At 40.0% G+C, this 15,959-nt stretch overlaps 1 protein-coding gene across 2 annotated transcripts in view; it reads left to right on the top strand.

The window, feature by feature from the left end:
* Positions 1-5,258, top strand: part of fgf13b (fibroblast growth factor 13b) — a 31,227-nt gene extending 25,969 nt beyond the window's left edge. For both annotated transcript variants that reach the window (XM_036595659.1, XM_036595660.1), the window contains exons 4-5: positions 2,779-2,974; positions 5,054-5,258. In XM_036595659.1, coding sequence (XP_036451552.1) covers positions 2,779-2,974; positions 5,054-5,190 — 333 coding nt within the window. In that variant the 3' untranslated portion in view covers positions 5,191-5,258. The remainder of the gene's footprint in view (positions 1-2,778; positions 2,975-5,053) is intronic.
* The last annotated feature ends 10,701 nt before the right edge of the window (positions 5,259-15,959 follow it).

The raw sequence follows: 15,959 nt of genomic DNA, 5'->3' as shown, positions 1-15,959 counted from the left end.
TGTTTGAGGAGAATAAAATCTAGTCAGACCTTGTGAGCAGGACAGTAATCTGGGTGGTCCGAGGGTGGGCCAGCAGTGGCATACAGTCAGCAGGGGGGCCGCCTTATCAGGCCAGATCGATATATGCTGTTATCTGGGTGTAATCGGTGTGATTTCTGTGGTGCGTATTGATCGGGGAAGATTATTAGGCCGTTATTAGTCCTCTTTTCAGTGGTCTGTATATAAGTGCGCCTCACAGTCATCGCCGCGTCTCCTCGGCCCCTCGGGTTCCTCCTGGTCGATAAGAGCTCTGTATTTATTAGGAATGGGGAAATCTCAGCTTCTGTCTAATGGAGGCTCTGTTTTGACAGCTGCCCCCCCCACCCCCCCACCACTCTGATTAAATGTGTTATGACATTGTGAATAATTTAGCATCATGCCAATAAGCCTTCCTGTCATTTGGAAACGGCCGTGGTGGAGCAGCGCTGCTGCGGCGCCGTCAGAGAGCTGCAGCGGAGTTTAACATTCTTTACCGTGCCGGACTGTTCTATAATATAGAGGTGTGAGGGGGTGAAGGGGTTATATGGTGAATGCTGTACAGTCAGCGCTGTAGTCTGCAGTGTGAGCTGCTTCCTGGTCACCTGTGTGGGTTTGTTTGTGTCGGCGCGTGGAGCCGCCGCGCTGTGGAGGGCGGAGGTTCTCTTCCTGAGGATGTATTGATGTATTGATCTGGAGGAATGAGTCAAACCGCTCTGTCTGTTTTAAAAGCAATGAGCAGCAGCGCCGCAGACTGAGCGCAGATGATGCATGAGTCTGTTTACTGCGCTTATCCAGGGAACATCAGGACAATTTACATTCAGCTCAAAGGGCAGATCACAGCAGACGCTGAGAAAGTGCTGTGAAAAATGGTAGGATGGACGGATGGAGGGATAGGCAGATAGCTAAACAGATTGATTGATTCATTTATTGATTATTTGATTGATGTGATCCTGGTAAACGTTGGGTGCCATAAAAGCTAAAGGCATATAAACTTGCAATACATACCATACAAATAAAAACAGACACATTTTGACCCTTTGCTGTGACCCCTGTGTCAACTACTAAGTTTTCAGTGGCAATATAGACAATTTACTCTGTGAAATTCCTGAAAATTCTGGAGAAGAGTCCACAAAAAGTCTCTGTAGTACATCTGAGGATTAAGGGGAGGATAAAGAGGTGAAAGCTCACAGATCACATTCAGAAATGGACAAACAATCCATGTGGAGCATTTAAGCATGTAAAGTTACACAGTAGAAGCCCATGGTTGGTAGATGTTAGCCAAATATTTGATGAGGCAGAAAAAGGGTTACTCAAGTTGAGTCAAAGTTTATTTATATAGCACTTTTTACAGCAGGTGTTGTCACAAAGCAGCTTTACAGAAAAATCCGGGTTGGAGCCCCCATGAGCGTCGCCAATGGCAACAGTGGCAGGAAAAACTCCCTAAGAGCAAGAAACACTGAGAGGAACCAAGACTCAGAAGGGGAACCCATCCTCCTCTGGGTGACACCGGATAGCAAACAGTAACACAACAGCGATTAAGGGTTAAGGTTAGGGTTGTGTTTAGCTGCTTCCCAACCACGTTAGCATAAATCACTCCACAATAAAAGGGCTAAGATTACAGATAAGTCTCCAATCTACATTAGCCTGTTAGCTAGCACACCGTAAGTACTGTGAGTGGTTTCACGCTAAACTGCACAGCAGAAACAAACATTAACGTGAGCTTCCACACCAGCTCTGTGACTAGCTAGCTAATTTTGGTAGCTCGCTAGCTAGTTATATAACCTCTGCCCCAGTCAGGAGCTTCTGCTGCCCACGCTGAGGTTTTGCCCAGCCTGGTGGTCCTCAGTTCTTCCATCTGTTTTATCTGAATCTTGTATCAGACATTATCAGATATCTGATCTTGTGTCTATCAGTGTTACAGAGACTCAGCAAGGAGATCTGACACAGAGCTGCTGCTGCTGTTTTACGCTCCTAACAACTAACCAGAACCTGCTTAGGCTCATATTCACAGTCAGTGATGTATCTAGAACCTCCAGAAGGACTAGAGTGATGTTATTTGGTCCCATTGTAAATTAAAGCGTGATTGGTTCACTTCCTAATGATGTTGGTAGTTAATCTAATGTGTAAGACCTTCAGTCCAGCTCCTGAAGTCCTAACCAATCGGAGAGCAGCTCAGCTGTATCTACCCAGATACCACAGAGAGAACAATCCTGATTGGATCATTTTCTGTTGGGTGTTCTTTTGTTTCACATAAATCAATAGGCCTAGAAGGCTCTATAGGTTCCCCACTGCTGTTTGGTACAGTAGTGAGTGGATTGAGATACTACTGCATGAGAGTTACATGAGCATCAGTTAGACTAGAAAATGCCCAGTGTTTAAACAATAGTCTGTATTTTTTTGGGTTTGTTTGTGTTACACAATGATATTAGGCTAGAAAATGTATTTGTGCAGCATTTAAAGGGTTTTGCCTTTAATGTTAATATGTTAATATAAGGAAAACGTAAAAAATCAGATATATAACAAAACAAACAAACAGAAGCCAGAAAAGCCAGAATGGGAAATATCTTTTTCATCATGTGTCCTGTTGGATGACACCATGCACTGCCCCCCCCAAACTGTCCTTGGCCTGTCTCGTTTTGCAGCAGCTGAAATCTGGCAACCCTACTCACAGCTCTCTGTCTGCGCCTTTTTTCCTTCATCTCTCTCTCTCTCTCTCTCTCTCTCTCTGTCTCTCACTCTCTCTCTCTCTCTCTCTCTCAGGAGCACTTCACGCCGGAGTGTAAATTTAAGGAGTCCGTGTTTGAGAATTACTACGTGACCTACTCGTCGATGATATACCGGCAGCAGTCGGGCCGGGGCTGGTACCTGGGGCTGAATAAAGAGGGCCAGATCATGAAGGGGAACCACGTGAAGAAAACCAAACCGGCCGCTCACTTCATCCCCAAACCCCTCAAAGGTCTGTCCTCCTTAAATCCTCCAAAAATAACCGCACGGAGCAGATAGGACTCACTGCCTCACACTGATTCACCACCATGAACAGTGAAAGCACAATCATGAGCATAACTGCATGCAGGGTTCGAACTGTGGTGGAGGTCTTTGGGGGTCTTCTGGTAGAAAGGCCGACCATGAGGTGACCTAATATATTGATTTGTATTATTTTCACAGTAGATGTTTGTGAGTTTTACTGTTGTAGTAGGCAAGAGTCTTTAAACCTCATATCTGTATTAATATTAATTATTTTTACACTTAAGGCTGCACAAAAATCCAAAAGCATTGTTTTTAATGTAAATGCAAACACAAGCACAGACATTTAAAAATGGACACACACAGCAGGTCTAACAGCCTCTATTTCTCTCAGTTAATCAACTAAAACAGACAGAAACCAACAACAATGCACAGTGAGAGAGAGAGGGGGGGTATAAACACAACGATGTGGAACCAGAAACAGCTGGACTGATGATTTATATATATATTTCACTGCTGTCGGAACAAAACCACCTTGTATCTCCAAAATGCTAACTTCACAGGAAACTAACATACTTTACTTTTAATGTAAGTCAATGGAACGTCTTTCCAAGTCATTTTGGGTTGTTTGTTTTGGTCCATTCATCATGAAATTCACACACAATGTAAAAAGCAACAGGCATTTTCAAATTATGTCAAAAACTGAAAAACAAAAATGGAGATATGAGGTTTTGTTTTGACAGCAGTTATAAATATATCTATATATATGTATGTATATACAGTATTGTGTAAAGGTTTTATTTAAAATATTCATTTATGTCAGCAGTAAGTTAGTTTGTGCTTATAAAATGACCATCTATCATCAGAATAGATACAAATAAACGTAAAAATAAAAAGTAACAAATAATTCTGATGATTACTGCAAGTGGTTACAGACAAAAAGCAGGAGGCACAGATGATAGGGGGGTGGGGCTTGCCTGACAAGACCAGCTAGACATGGAGAGGGGCGGAATCTGGGCAGAAGCAGAAGCAGAATCAACTTATTTAACCACATTATGTATGATTAGAAATGTGTGTTTACATAAATTAATGATTCAGAACACAAATAGTACAGAAATAAATGCAAATAAATACATTTACTTCATCATTAGAACAGATACAAATAAATATAATTACACTAAAAGTCTAAAATAATTCTTATTCATAAAAGCTGGTCTGAAGAACAAAGTTTGGTTCCAGATTTGTCCTGAACACCTTCAGCCATTTATTCAATTCCATCAGCAGCATATTTAGCCAAAACTCTACTAATCTATTAATGTTATTTGTGTTTCTTTAAATTATTTATTATTTAGTTGTTATGAACAAATGAATGCTTTACTGACCAGTTTGCTAAATCTAACTTTCTTATATGTTTCTAAATATACTTTTGTATACTACTGATTATGTGGGTATATGTTATTGCAGTATATTTTGATATTGCCACACGTTACACACACATAATACTAATATGTGCATAATGGTACATGATGAACATGCCATTCAAAGCATACGTCAAGCATACATTGTGCTGCATAAAATACAAAATACACAAGCATTCTTTCCATCATTTGCAATATTAGGGGTCCAAGCACAAATACAGTTATTTATAGAAATGGACATAATGAAAATGTTTATAGATACCAGTTTGTCATACAGTGTCAGAAACCACATAAGCAAGTCTATTAGGCATGCAGCTAGCACTATGCTAATTGATGGGGTGTGAGCTTCCATTACTTGTTAGCTACATTAGCCTCTGAATCCAGTGCTAAAACTAAAGAAACCAACGTAAGACACCAAACATATCTTGGCTGATTTGGGGTGTGGATTTGGGGACTGGGGGCATTTTAAACTTTCACTTTAATTATTTAATATGTGCAGGTAAGTTACTGTTGTGATGTGCAGTGAGGAAGTGCTCATTCGATCCACCCGTTCATCCATCAGTTGCAATATTAGGGGTCCAAGCACTGATGTTGAGGTAACTTTATTCTGATTTTTGTCACCTAATTGTGTTTTTTTTCTCTCTCCACTGTAGTTGCCATGTACAGAGAGCCTTCTCTACATGACCTGACTGAGTTCTCGCGGTCAGGAAGCGGCACGCCGACCAAAAGCCGCAGCGCTTCGGCCATGCTGAATGGCGGCAAGGCGCTGAGCCACAACGAGTCGACGTAACCGTGGGATACGGACACACAAGCATCAACAACTCAGACAACTCAGCACAACGGCGTTTACAAACCGGGGGGTGGGGGGGGGGGGGGGGGGGGGGGTTGTGGTGGGGGTGGTGCTGGTGGGGGGGGTGCAGATGGGGCTTTCAGACAGCCTACTATCACTGTGATAAGAACACAAGTGCAAAATCCAACAGAATCTACAATCTACAAATCTTCTGCTGGTCAAACCTGTGACTCTGTGAGAAAATAAAAACAAAACAAAACAAAAAAAAAAAAACGAAAAATCCAAGCCATTCTGCTGCTGTAGGCTTCTGCACCCACTTCCTGGAGACTTCTCTGGTTTTCTGTCTGTAGCCTACTGAGATGTGCTTCTGTCTCTCTTTCCGAAGCTTCGTCGTCACGGAAACTCCTGTTTTTGTTTCATCTCTCCTGAGGGACTGAAACCAGACTGCTCTGGCGCCGCGGTTCGACAGTAGCTGCCGCATTCGCACCTCGGAGACGGAGACGGCCGGGAGTTTTGGAGCTAAAAGTCTTTCTACTTCTGTCAATAACTCGACAAACTCCTAACCGTAGCAGCTGATCACTGTTATCTACGCTTTTTGACGAGACTTTTTTTTCTTCTGTCTCTGAGCTTTTCTCTCACACGTCGCTCTGTTTGGTGACCGAGGTGGACGTTGGGGGTTTCACACACCAAAGACGTCCCATGTCTTGTTTTGTATAAAGGCGAGCGAACAGGAGAGATGCCATGTAGCCGCCGCGCTGTTCATGCATCCGTTCAGGGGAAGGGTATGCTAATATGCTAACTCTGTGCTAATCTCTGCTTTGGTGTGTTTTCGTCAGATTTTTACCGTCTTCCTTTTACTTCCTTCCTTCTTTTTTTCTCTCTCTTTTTTTGAATGAATGTCGAAATGCTTGGTCCCGGCATCTCGGGAAGAAAAAAAAGACGTACAGTAAACATAAATAATTAATCAACATTGATTTTTATGTAATGCTTCCGTTACATAAAACAGGGCCCGACCGACATGAACGCTTTGTGGGTGATACTGACTTTAGGGGCTTTTAGATTTTAATACACCATTAGTCTACAGCTTCACTGGCTGTCAATTCTGAGTGATTACTCTTCTACTGTAGCACTATGGGCAGAGAATTATTTACAGTTTTGTTTTTATTGTTATTTTTCATCACTTCTCCTCATAAATAGTATTGTTTTTGTGTTATAACGTGTTATTCTGATGCTAAATGTGAAGTTTGTATTCTACATGTGTTGTAATTTTAGCCACGATGGTGGTTCATGTTTCAGTCTGTATTACTGTCATATTAATAAACTCATATTTGCACCACCATTCAAAAGTTTGGACACACCTGATTGTATGTTTTTCAGTGTTAAAGCAATTTTGATCTAAATTCTGCTTAAAGGTTTCAAAGTTGTTCCTAAGAAAAATATATGTTTAAATTGATGCCCAAAACAAAGACTTTATAGAGATTATGAGTTGTAAAATGTAGAGTTGTAATCATTATATCATTCTAATCGCTCTGTGTTTCTCGTTAAGAGTTAATTAGTGGAATGTCTGTCTTTGTTAACACATTTCAGCCAATCAGTTGGATTGAGGGCGGAGTCTATATAGCCCTGTGGAGTGATTCCATATGAACTATTATATAATTCTGATGTCTTTATTGTTATTCTAAAATGTGGAAAAAATAAAAAATGCAAAATCTGTTCTGTGCGTCCTGAGTGTCCAAACTTTTGGCTGATATATATGTATATATTTCTATCGATACCAATTAAACCATGGGTCATCAATATCGTCCAATGTTATCATCCCACAGAGATATCGGCCGGGCCCTGGCAGAAAGCTCCATTCTTCAAAACCAAGTGAGAAAAAGCTTCCATTGCTTCAAATAGGGCTAAACTAAACCTTCATTTACGACTTCTGTGTGTAAAAATCTCGTTTCTTCACGTTAGAAAGCCGATTAGTGTTTCGCGCTGACGCAGTGACCCTTCGCTCTCGATTCAGTTCAGCTCGGTTTCAGTGTTTATCTGTTGCATGGGAGACGCTGTGGGGGAAGCTGCATGTTTTATAGCTCTGTATGTGTGTGTTGAAGCTCATATTCTACAGCAGATACCAGAATAAACTCGGACGCTTTTATCCTGGTATCCTCTGAGTTGTATTTGTTGTACACGTTAAAGCTGCACTGAATAAAACGTTTGTATAAATGTACTGTGGCCTTTAAATGTCACGTTCACTGTCTGAAGCCTCGATGCTCCTTTTCAAAGATGTGAAGTGATTTTAAAAGCCCTTCATTCATGCATCCTCATAAAGAGGTAAACGAGCTGCTCATGGAGACGCACCTTATTTACATACCGTGTGCTGAGAGGTGATAGTGTTGGTGAGGATCTGATGGCAACACATAAAATTAGATTAAATTCATTTGCTTTACGGTGGTGGAAGTGTTTTTTCTCCGTTCAGTATGCGAGCAGCGGAGCGGTCAGCAGCCTGCAGCGAATGACCAAAACACTGCACTGCAACAATGGAGACTTCATCCAATTTCGGATCAGATTGTGTGAAATGAGAGGAGGTCAGGGAACAATTTATATAGAAACGAGTCTATTTGTTATTTATACATATCAATACAATACATTGCAGCGTCTGGAAAAAAGCAATGAGGCTCAGAACATTATTCTCTAATGCATTTATACAGAGTAAATACACACACAGGACTCATGTTGGTCCACTGCACATTCAAACACAAAGAACTGACCCAAACAAGAGCCAATAAAACTTTTCAGTTCTAGCTTTTGGAGAGAACCTTCACAATAACCATGATTTAACTCTTTTATCGTATTTTTGGTCATTTTATGTCTCTGCTCAGTGTGTAATTTGGCTGTCTAAACTGCAGTCTTTAAAAAATGGTTCTTCAAGGGTTCTTTAGTAAAGAAAATAGTTCTATATGGAACCACAAACAATCTGAAAACCATTTGCATGCATAAACCTCAATACATGTATTAATTTACCTCAATAAAAGCTCCTTAATCAAACCCCTCAAACTTCCTCTTGGAGGTGTTTAATGAGCAGCTAATGAGCAGCTCAGCAGAGCAGCTGTTGAACGCGTCTCACTGGCTGATCTAACGCCGCGTCCCAAACCACACACTTCTGTACTTCACCTACTGCACTAATGAGTGCACTTCTAATGGGATGTGCACTATTTTTACACACTATTTAGTGAGCTAGTATGCGGTTTGGGACGGGGCGCTAGTATCACAGTGGGAAATCTCAGCCGTTTAGATTTCAGCTTTCATTTGTTATCAATACAGCAACAAATCAAATAAAATCAAGTCAGTACATTAAAATATATCAGTTAATATGCTTTAAAAATGAGATTTAAAAATGTCTAAAAACATGTTTTACTGCCTTTGCTGGATCGGTTATCACTCATTACACAGCCACAGCTCTGTGGAATGAACTCGAAGTTGCTACCAAAATGGTGGCAGCACAATTGTGACGTCATCAGAATACTATCAATTGAAGATTTCTCGGCTCTTCAGCCTCTGTCCCTTCATGGCGTCGGACAGCCTGGACACCATAAAAGCTCACAGTGTTTAGTTTCTGTTGCAGTTGTTGATGAAGGGGTATGAAGCAGCGGCTCAGCCTGGCTATACTTGTCTATCTGTCAGAATGATTTATTCACTAACACTGTACAAGCGCTGGTTAGCTTAGCTAGTTAGCTTAGATTAAGTCTCATCATCTTATCTTAACAAAAGCTGTGCTGGCCAATAATCCAGTGCACTCACACAAATGTCTACAAATACACAGAATAATGTGGAGAATCAAAGCTTATATTTTCTCTGTCAAGTGTGAAAATATGATATTTATGCGGAGGCTAGCATAGCGTTAGCTTCCCGGCTAGTTACCTTAGCGAACTCTTTACAAAGCAATAATTCTACAAATATCAACCGACACATCAAATATACTGTATTATTTTATATTCTGGAGCTGTACTTGGTGATGTAGTAGTTATATCTACATTGGTGATGTAATAGTTATATCTATATTGGTGATGTAATAGTTATATCTATATTGGTGATGTAGTAGTTATATCTATATTGGTGATGTAGTAGTTATATCTACATTGGTGATGTAATAGTTATATCTATATTGGTGATGTAGTAGTTATATCTACATTGGTGATGTAATAGTTATATCTACATTGGTGATGTAATAGTTATATCTATATTGGTGATGTAGTAGTTATATCTACATTGGTGATGTAATAGTTATATCTACATTGGTGATGTAGTAGTTATATCTACATTGGTGATGTAGTAGTTATATCTATATTGGTGATGTAATAGTTATATCTACATTGGTGATGTAGTAGTTATATCTACATTGGTGATGTAATAGTTATATCTATATTGGTGATGTAATAGTTATATCTATATTGGTGATGTAGTAGTTATATCTACATTGGTGATGTAATAGTTATATCTACATTGGTGATGTAGTAGTTATATCTACATTGGTGATGTAGTAGTTATATCTACATTGGTGATGTAGTAGTTATATCTACATTGGTGATGTAATAGTTATATCTATATTGGTGATGTAGTAGTTATATCTATATTGGTGATGTAATAGTTATATCTATATTGGTGATGTAGTAGTTATATCTACATTGGTGATGTAATAGTTATATCTACATTGGTGATGTAGTAGTTATATCTACATTGGTGATGTAATAGTTATATCTATATTGGTGATGTAATAGTTATATCTATATTGGTGATGTAGTAGTTATATCTACATTGGTGATGTAATAGTTATATCTATATTGGTGATGTAGTAGTTATATCTATATTGGTGATGTAGTAGTTATATCTATATTGGTGATGTAGTAGTTATATCTACATTGGTGATGTAATAGTTATATCTATATTGGTGATGTAATAGTTATATCTACATTGGTGATGTAATAGTTATATCTATATTGGTGATGTAGTAGTTATATCTACATTGGTGATGTAGTAGTTATATCTATATTGGTGATGTAGTAGTTATATCTATATTGGTGATGTAATAGTCCTTCATGGCTTTGTCTTGTAAAGAATTCGTTAAAGTGCCGTTAGCTTCAGCTGCAAGTGTTAACAAACACAGAGGAGAACATCCTTGAGTAGCATTAGGTCTTGTTGGTACCTATCTAGAGCATAAAACTGGAACCTTCAGTACTAGACTGATGACCAATGAAAATAGAACAGTTCAAGTTGATGTTAATGGTTCTGCTACTTTGTGCCATGGAAAGTTCCGCTGTCTCTGCCTGCTCCATCTGTAGTGTGTGATTCGTTCCCATGCACAATAGTTCCACTGAATTTAGAGCAGAACAGAGAACTCCCTGACTCTAGACTCACTTACAGCAGCAGTCTGTGGGCAGATGCTGCAGCTGTGAGGGTTATAAGGTTGAAAAAGCTGGAGTTCTCCTTTAATATGCAGGAAAGCCTGCGTCGACTGATCTAATGGAGACGGCACTCAAATCCACTCCTGTAGGACTTGTCTTGTGGATCGCACACACAGAGACAGGCTGCAGAACCGTGGAGAACCTCCAGGCTCCGTTCTGGACCTGAGGTACTTACATCATCAGCAGTGCCTCAGAGCGAAAGTCATTATAACCTGTGTTAATATTTCAGAAGCTGTAATGAATTATGAATAAGGAAGCCTTTCGGGCTCAATAAATCCTCAGAGACTGGATTATATATAAATATATATATATATATATATATATATATATATATATCCTCAGTTAAGAACACACATAACCCATACATAATAACTTACACTCTGTATAGCCAAAAGTATGTGGACACCCCTCCTAATCATTGAGTTCAGGTGTTTCAGCCACACAGATTTCTAACAGGTGTATAAAATTAACCACATAGTCTTGCAGTCTCGATAGACAAACACTGGCAGTAGAGCTACAAAGCGGTAGACGAAGCTAACTCACAGAGTGGGGTCACCGAGTGCTGAAGAGCTCAGTACCTGTCCTCTGTTGAATCACTAAAGAGCTCCAAACTTCATCTGGAAGCAACATCAGCTGAAGAACTGCACATCAGGAGCTTCATGAAACAGGTTTCCATGACTGAGCAGCTGCAAATATATACATGTATATATAAACACCTATAACTTACTCACTTTAGTATTGCTATCCTATTCCTGTTATTAATGCTAACTTATTCACTTTAATAATGCTAACTTACTTTATTAATACTAATGCTAACTTAATAATTGCTAAGTTTTTTATTAATGCTAACTAAAATGTCACATGATATTGCGGTAAAATTCGATTGACATCACACTCGTTGCTGTCGCCATATTGTTGACATCCCTCTGGTCAGTGTGGTGATGACAGCAGTGCTGGTAGAGCCACTGTTTGTACAGCGTTAGCCAATAAATCACCCTGACGGATAGAATACAGCCACGCTGAGCTGAGAGCTGAACTGCTGCAGCACCATCAGCAGCAGAACCTGATCACTGTGGGGCTGATCGACGCCGCATGGGGAGAGATGCTGAAGAGCCGAGCCAGACAGGAGGAGGAGTCTTCAACAAAAAGAATAAACAGGAGGAACTTTCAGCATCTCCTCATAACACTACCAGAGTCTGACCTCATCAGGCTGGACAGTCAGGAGGAGCAGCAGCTCTGGAGCCGTACTACAGAAACCTCCTCTCTTTAGCCCTCAGTTAAGATCTGACAGGTCAGGATAAGGTTTTACACAGATTCGTATTACAGAAGAAAATATGATCTTATTTTAGGAATTTTATCTTACAGCATCTTATCTCCACTTAGGAAATCTTAACCTGTCTGTTTCCTAGCAACCAACCATAAACACACAGCTGAAATGTAAACACAATCAGAATAATGTTAAAATGTGAGTTAAGCTGCTGTTACTGATGTAAAAAAGGTCAAACAGAACTAAAGTGTGATAAACTGTAAGCTGTGAATACTGTGAGAGCGCCCCCTGCTGTTTATCAGAGCGTCGCCGCTCCCCAGTTTCAGTCTCCGTTTCCCAAATGCTTTAGCCGAGCACGCTAACGTTACTCCTCCTAATAAACAGACACACGTTCAGCTCCGTCTCCTCATTATTCACCACCATCACTGTAATATTTCATCATCAACATTAACACACGAAGGTGATCAGAGGGGCGGTGGAGATCGAGTCTGCAGCATCTGAGATCTTTAAAACGCAGAGTTAGAAAAGAAAATCATCTCACAGTGAAAGCAGCGTTTTACAGTAGAAATAAATGGAGCTCATTATGCTGGTAGTGAACTATGCTGCTGACTCAGCTGCCTAAAAACCATAGAAACGGACCTTAAACAGAAGTGAGGACCCTGTTGGGGTTCATCCTAAAGTTAGGACAGGATTTAGGAGGTTTAGTCTAGTTAGGATGTTTGTGTGATGCTGTTTTCTTATCTGGAGTTCATGATGAGATGATGAAGGTAGGAACTGTTATTCTGACCCTCAGAGTAGCGCTGACCCTCCACTGAACAAATTATTGTATGGTTCTGCCACTTTCCATGAGTAGAGTTCAATTTTGTCCCATTATCTTTTTAAAAGCAGTAAAGTGACAGTTGTTGTGAACAGTGAGCAGATTTTCTCATAAGGACTTTGATGCAACCCTGTAACCCGTTAAAAAAAACGGAACATTCCGTTTATTATGATATATACGGGAATTTACACCTGCTTTTCGTTTTCTGCAGAATGACCATCAGACAGGTCTATATTCTCATTCTATTTTCTAATTTAATTTACATACAAAATTTACTGCACTAATATCAGCTTTAAGGGGAATATGATCTGTGTTCAACCCTGTTACCCAGAATTCAACCGTTATTGAGTCATTTCTGGTAAAAACTCTCTGGTAAAAACACTCTTATGGTATACTCTCTGGTTTTACAGCAGAAGGTGGAAAATAACGGTTTTCGAAGATTAAGTATGTAGTTTGATTAATACTTTAAAGAGTTTTGAGGCCTAAAATGAGCTCTATTCACTGTGTGCTTTTATCTGCTGTGATGTGAAGCTTGTTACATTGTTTAATTTAATTATAGATGTCTGATTATGTTATTGTGGGCAACAATGCAAAATCAGGATTTAAAGATGACTTATTGATTTGGCACTGATCAACACCTATCAAACTGACTTTTTCTTCGTTTATTGATTTGGAAGCCGTAGCCAGCACTGACTGCTCAGGCACGTTGTACTAAAGGAAAGTCACCAACACGGCTGCAAGATGTTTTTCAGGTTTTGCGAATATTATCTAAAGTCAAGAAATATTGTAATTATGAATTTTATCAATCGACTAACACTAATAATTATATGGAGCATTAGTTGCTTGTTAGAGTACTGTAATGGTATTGTTGCAGGCATGGGCTAGCTCATGGCTAGCACATTAAATTGGAACTGGATATTAGCAAAGCTGGTTTATGAGGAGGCTGGCCTCTTCCTATTTCCCCTGTTATATCAAAAACAGGACTGCTAAACAGCAGAGGGCGCCCATGAGCGAGTCCTCAATGAATGGGAGTAAATGAAGCTCAACGGCTAAAAACAAAACGTTTAAATAGTTTCTAATCCCTGAACCAGAACTTTCCTTTCATTTTAGAAAGTAGAAGAATGAATTTCACTAAAAAAGCAAAGAAATCTCATCTGTATTTTTCCTTTTTTCTACTGCAAACAGGGTTTGGGCAGCAGAAGGCGGGCATTACTGATACTGAGTGCTGATTGGTTGGTGAGCGGAGCAGCTCATTGGCTGTTTGCGCTCACTGACGTCATGAACGTACATGAGGCGCCGTTTTAAACTCCTATAACTCGAGTTTAAAAGCTCTTAAAAATATAACAGCAGTGTTAAAATGTTTTATACTGTTCAGGAAATGAATTTATTCCTTTACATTAAAAATGTTTCAGCATTTATAAACTATGATTTTACTTAAAGGTTCCATATCAACTCATTCATTTTGGTCTTGCTCGGGAGCGCCCTCTAGAGTTTGAGAAACCCAGAAGACATTACAGAGTGGGGATTCTCCTCTCTACAAGTTCTCTGATATTAGCTTGTGACTCGCACATTAGCTCGGGTTTCAAGCCTACTAAATTAGCTTGATGCTAACATTAGCTTGTGGCTAGTGTGTTAACTTGAGGCTAACATACTAGTTTGTGGCTTACTGCATTGCTTAAGGCTATCATAGCTTTTGGCTACTGCGCTAGCGTGAGGATAACATGTTAGCTTGCTGCTACTGTGTTAGCTTGAAGCTGACCTATAAGCTTGTGGCCTGTGTTAGTTTGAAGCTCTATAAGGGGCAGTTTTGTTTAGTGTTTCTGTGCTGCTAATAAAGCCGTCTGAATGGATCAGGCTGAGCTGAAGTCTCTGATATTATACTGATGGAATAAACTGAAAACATTACTGTTTTAACATATACAGTCTTCTTCTTTGCTGTATTAAAAACTGTAACGAATCAAGACGCCACCGTATCGAATGGATTCTGAATTTAGTGAATCGTTACACAGCAAATAAATACGGCGTGCAGATCTGGTTCTTATTAGCACTGTATTTGAACACATCACAGGCTGAGAGGAAGCAGCTCTCAGGAAGACTCGCTGCAGGCAGCTTTGAGATTATTGTCAGGATTATAAATGAAATGATAAATTAAAGTGGTGGTCCTGCAGGAACAGACCCTGTGGAGCCTGAAGTCTTCATCTGTTCTGTTTTCACTCCGAGCCCCGCCGTGGAGGCTCTGATGTTGATGGAGGGGGGGTGGGGGGTGGCTGCGGCGGTTGCCATGGCGTCGAGCGCTGGGTTCCCGGGCAGGTGTGAGTGAGTGTGTGTGTGCAGGGGAAATGGCTCAGATACGTGCAGGCAATACACACACCGTGTAAACACTACACACATGGTGTAAACACTACATACACTGTATATACACTATGCACACTGTATATATATATCTGTATATATACACTATATGCAATGTATATACACTACACTCACTATATGTACACTACACACTGTATATATGCCCTAAACGCAATGTAAATACACTATACACAATGTAAATTTACTACACTGTATATACTACACTTGTTTTCAGCTCCTCAAAGAATCTGCAGACACACCTCCAAAGTTCAGTCTTAGAAGCTGGTTGATGATTTTCTGAAGTAATCAGACACATTCAGTGGTGTTGAGGTCTGGACTCTGGGGTGGTCAGTCCATTGTTCAGCTTCTTTGTTTGATGTGTCCGTCTCCTTTTCTCAGTGAGGTTCTTCTTGATATCTACACATCCTTTCAGACCCACAGCGCTGAGTCGTCTTCTCACAGTGGAAGGATGGACAGAAACACCTGTGGATGTTTTCAGATCTGATCAGCTTGATTTTCTCCTCTCTCTCAGAGATGAAAGCTTTAAGTGCTGTTTATCTGATGGGGGCAGTTTTGGGGTCGACCAAGTCTTCCAGGTGGTTGTTAGGAGCCACATTTTCTCTGTAGCTTTTAATCAGTTTTTAAACTTTTGTAAACTCCTGCTTTTCTCACTTTGACTTTCCATTTACTTTTGTAAGTGGACTATCTTATCACTAATCTCCTCAGTCTGATCTTATCAGTGCTTTGTACTTAATAACTGTTTCTACTGGACATTAAATAAATAAGGGTGGCACAGTACTGTATATACACTACACACTCACACACTGCCCAATATCCATCACACTTTCTGCAGGGAGAAATAAATAATGAGAATCAGAATGAAAAA

Source organism: Colossoma macropomum, unplaced genomic scaffold (genome assembly GCF_904425465.1).
Source record: "Colossoma macropomum unplaced genomic scaffold, Colossoma_macropomum, whole genome shotgun sequence".
NCBI lineage: Eukaryota > Metazoa > Chordata > Actinopteri > Characiformes > Serrasalmidae > Colossoma > Colossoma macropomum.
The sequence above is the reverse complement of the archived record's forward strand: the minus strand, read 5'-3'. Positions and strand labels throughout refer to the sequence as shown.